The 1,395-nt window shown below is 38.9% G+C and overlaps 1 protein-coding gene across 1 annotated transcript; it reads left to right on the top strand.

The window, feature by feature from the left end:
• The first annotated feature begins 393 nt into the window (after nt 1-393).
• Nucleotides 394-981, top strand: LOC141649189 (uncharacterized). The gene has a single exon (XM_074457884.1). It carries the CDS (start codon nt 394-396, stop codon nt 979-981), a length of 588 nt encoding a protein of 195 aa, XP_074313985.1.
• The last annotated feature ends 414 nt before the right edge of the window (nt 982-1,395 follow it).

Below are 1,395 nucleotides of genomic sequence, written 5' to 3' on the forward strand. Positions count from 1 at the left end.
TGTGGATACTATGATTTCAGTGGAAAGAACATCCTCTTCTCCTTCTGTCATTACATCTCCTCAGAATGGGTATGTAAAGCACTCAGGAAGCTCTAATTCACCAAAGGTTAAAATTCAAAGACAAAATACTGTTGGCTCAAAAAGTGTCTCTACTAAGAGTACACAGTATGGGACTCTTGTGATGGATACAACTGAACTAGGTGGTACCTCAGTGGTCATTCAGACTGATGGGACCATAGAGGAGGGGAATGTAGGCTCATTATGCCATAAGTTAGGCCAGAGATCCTCTCCCTCTATAGCTCCCTCACCTGACATGGTCACTGTAATGCATCAAGGATGTTCAATAGGAGTGGCTCATAGTTTGGTCCCTGACCCTCCTGATAATATTTTTAAATGAAGATTGCTTCTTGGAACATTCGAGGGTTCAATTGTCCCATTAAACAGCAGGAAGTTAGATCATTCTTATTGGTGAATCAAATTGATATTTTGTGTCTTCTTGAAACTAGGGTTAAGTCTGCTAAAGCTCCTCCTATTGTTCAGGATTTATTTGGAAACTGGAATGTTATTTGCAATTATGGTCAACATTATAATGGTCGAATTTGGTTATTTTACAATCCTTCTACTATCTCTATTTCTTCTCAGATTATAACAAGTCAAATGATTTGTTGCAAGGCTCATCATTATGGTACTAATATTGACTTCTGTATTAGTATGGTTTATGGATTTAATAATGCTGTGGCTAGGAATGAACTCTGGAATAGCCTTACCTCTTATTGTCCTTTTGAACCTTGGCTAGTAATGGGTGATTTCAACATTGTTAGATGTCCTGAGGAGAAAATGAGGCCTACTCCTCCTGCTATCCATGAAATGACTGAGTTTAATGATTGTTTGGCTTCATGCCATCTTGATGACATGACTAGTACTGGTGCTGGGTTGACTTGGACCAACAAGCAGGATACTATTACTACAATTTGGACTTAACTTGATAGGGCACTTGCTAATCCTCACTGGTTCACCTCTTTTCCCTCTTCTTATATACTTTTTATGGAAATGGGTATTTCTGATCATTCTCCGGTGCTAGTCTTTGCTTCTGATGAGTCTAAGGTGACTAAGAGGTTTAGTTTCCTGAATAGTTGGGTGAGCCATCCTAATTATGAGAACACAGTCCATGAGGCTTGGTTCTCTTCTAAAGCAGGTAGTCCTTCCTTTTGTTTTTTTGAGAAACTTAAGAATTTCAAGCATGCTCTTACTGATTTGCATAGAAATTACTTTAGCAATATTCAGAGGAGAGTCAAGTGTGTTAAGGGAAACCTTCTTGATTGCCAGGCTAGACTTTTAGATGACCCTTTTTCTGGTGATCTTATTCAGGAGGAAAGGAGTAGTCTTGCAGAATTC

The sequence above is a fragment of the Silene latifolia genome, chromosome 3, assembly GCF_048544455.1.
Source record: "Silene latifolia isolate original U9 population chromosome 3, ASM4854445v1, whole genome shotgun sequence".
NCBI lineage: Eukaryota > Viridiplantae > Streptophyta > Magnoliopsida > Caryophyllales > Caryophyllaceae > Silene > Silene latifolia.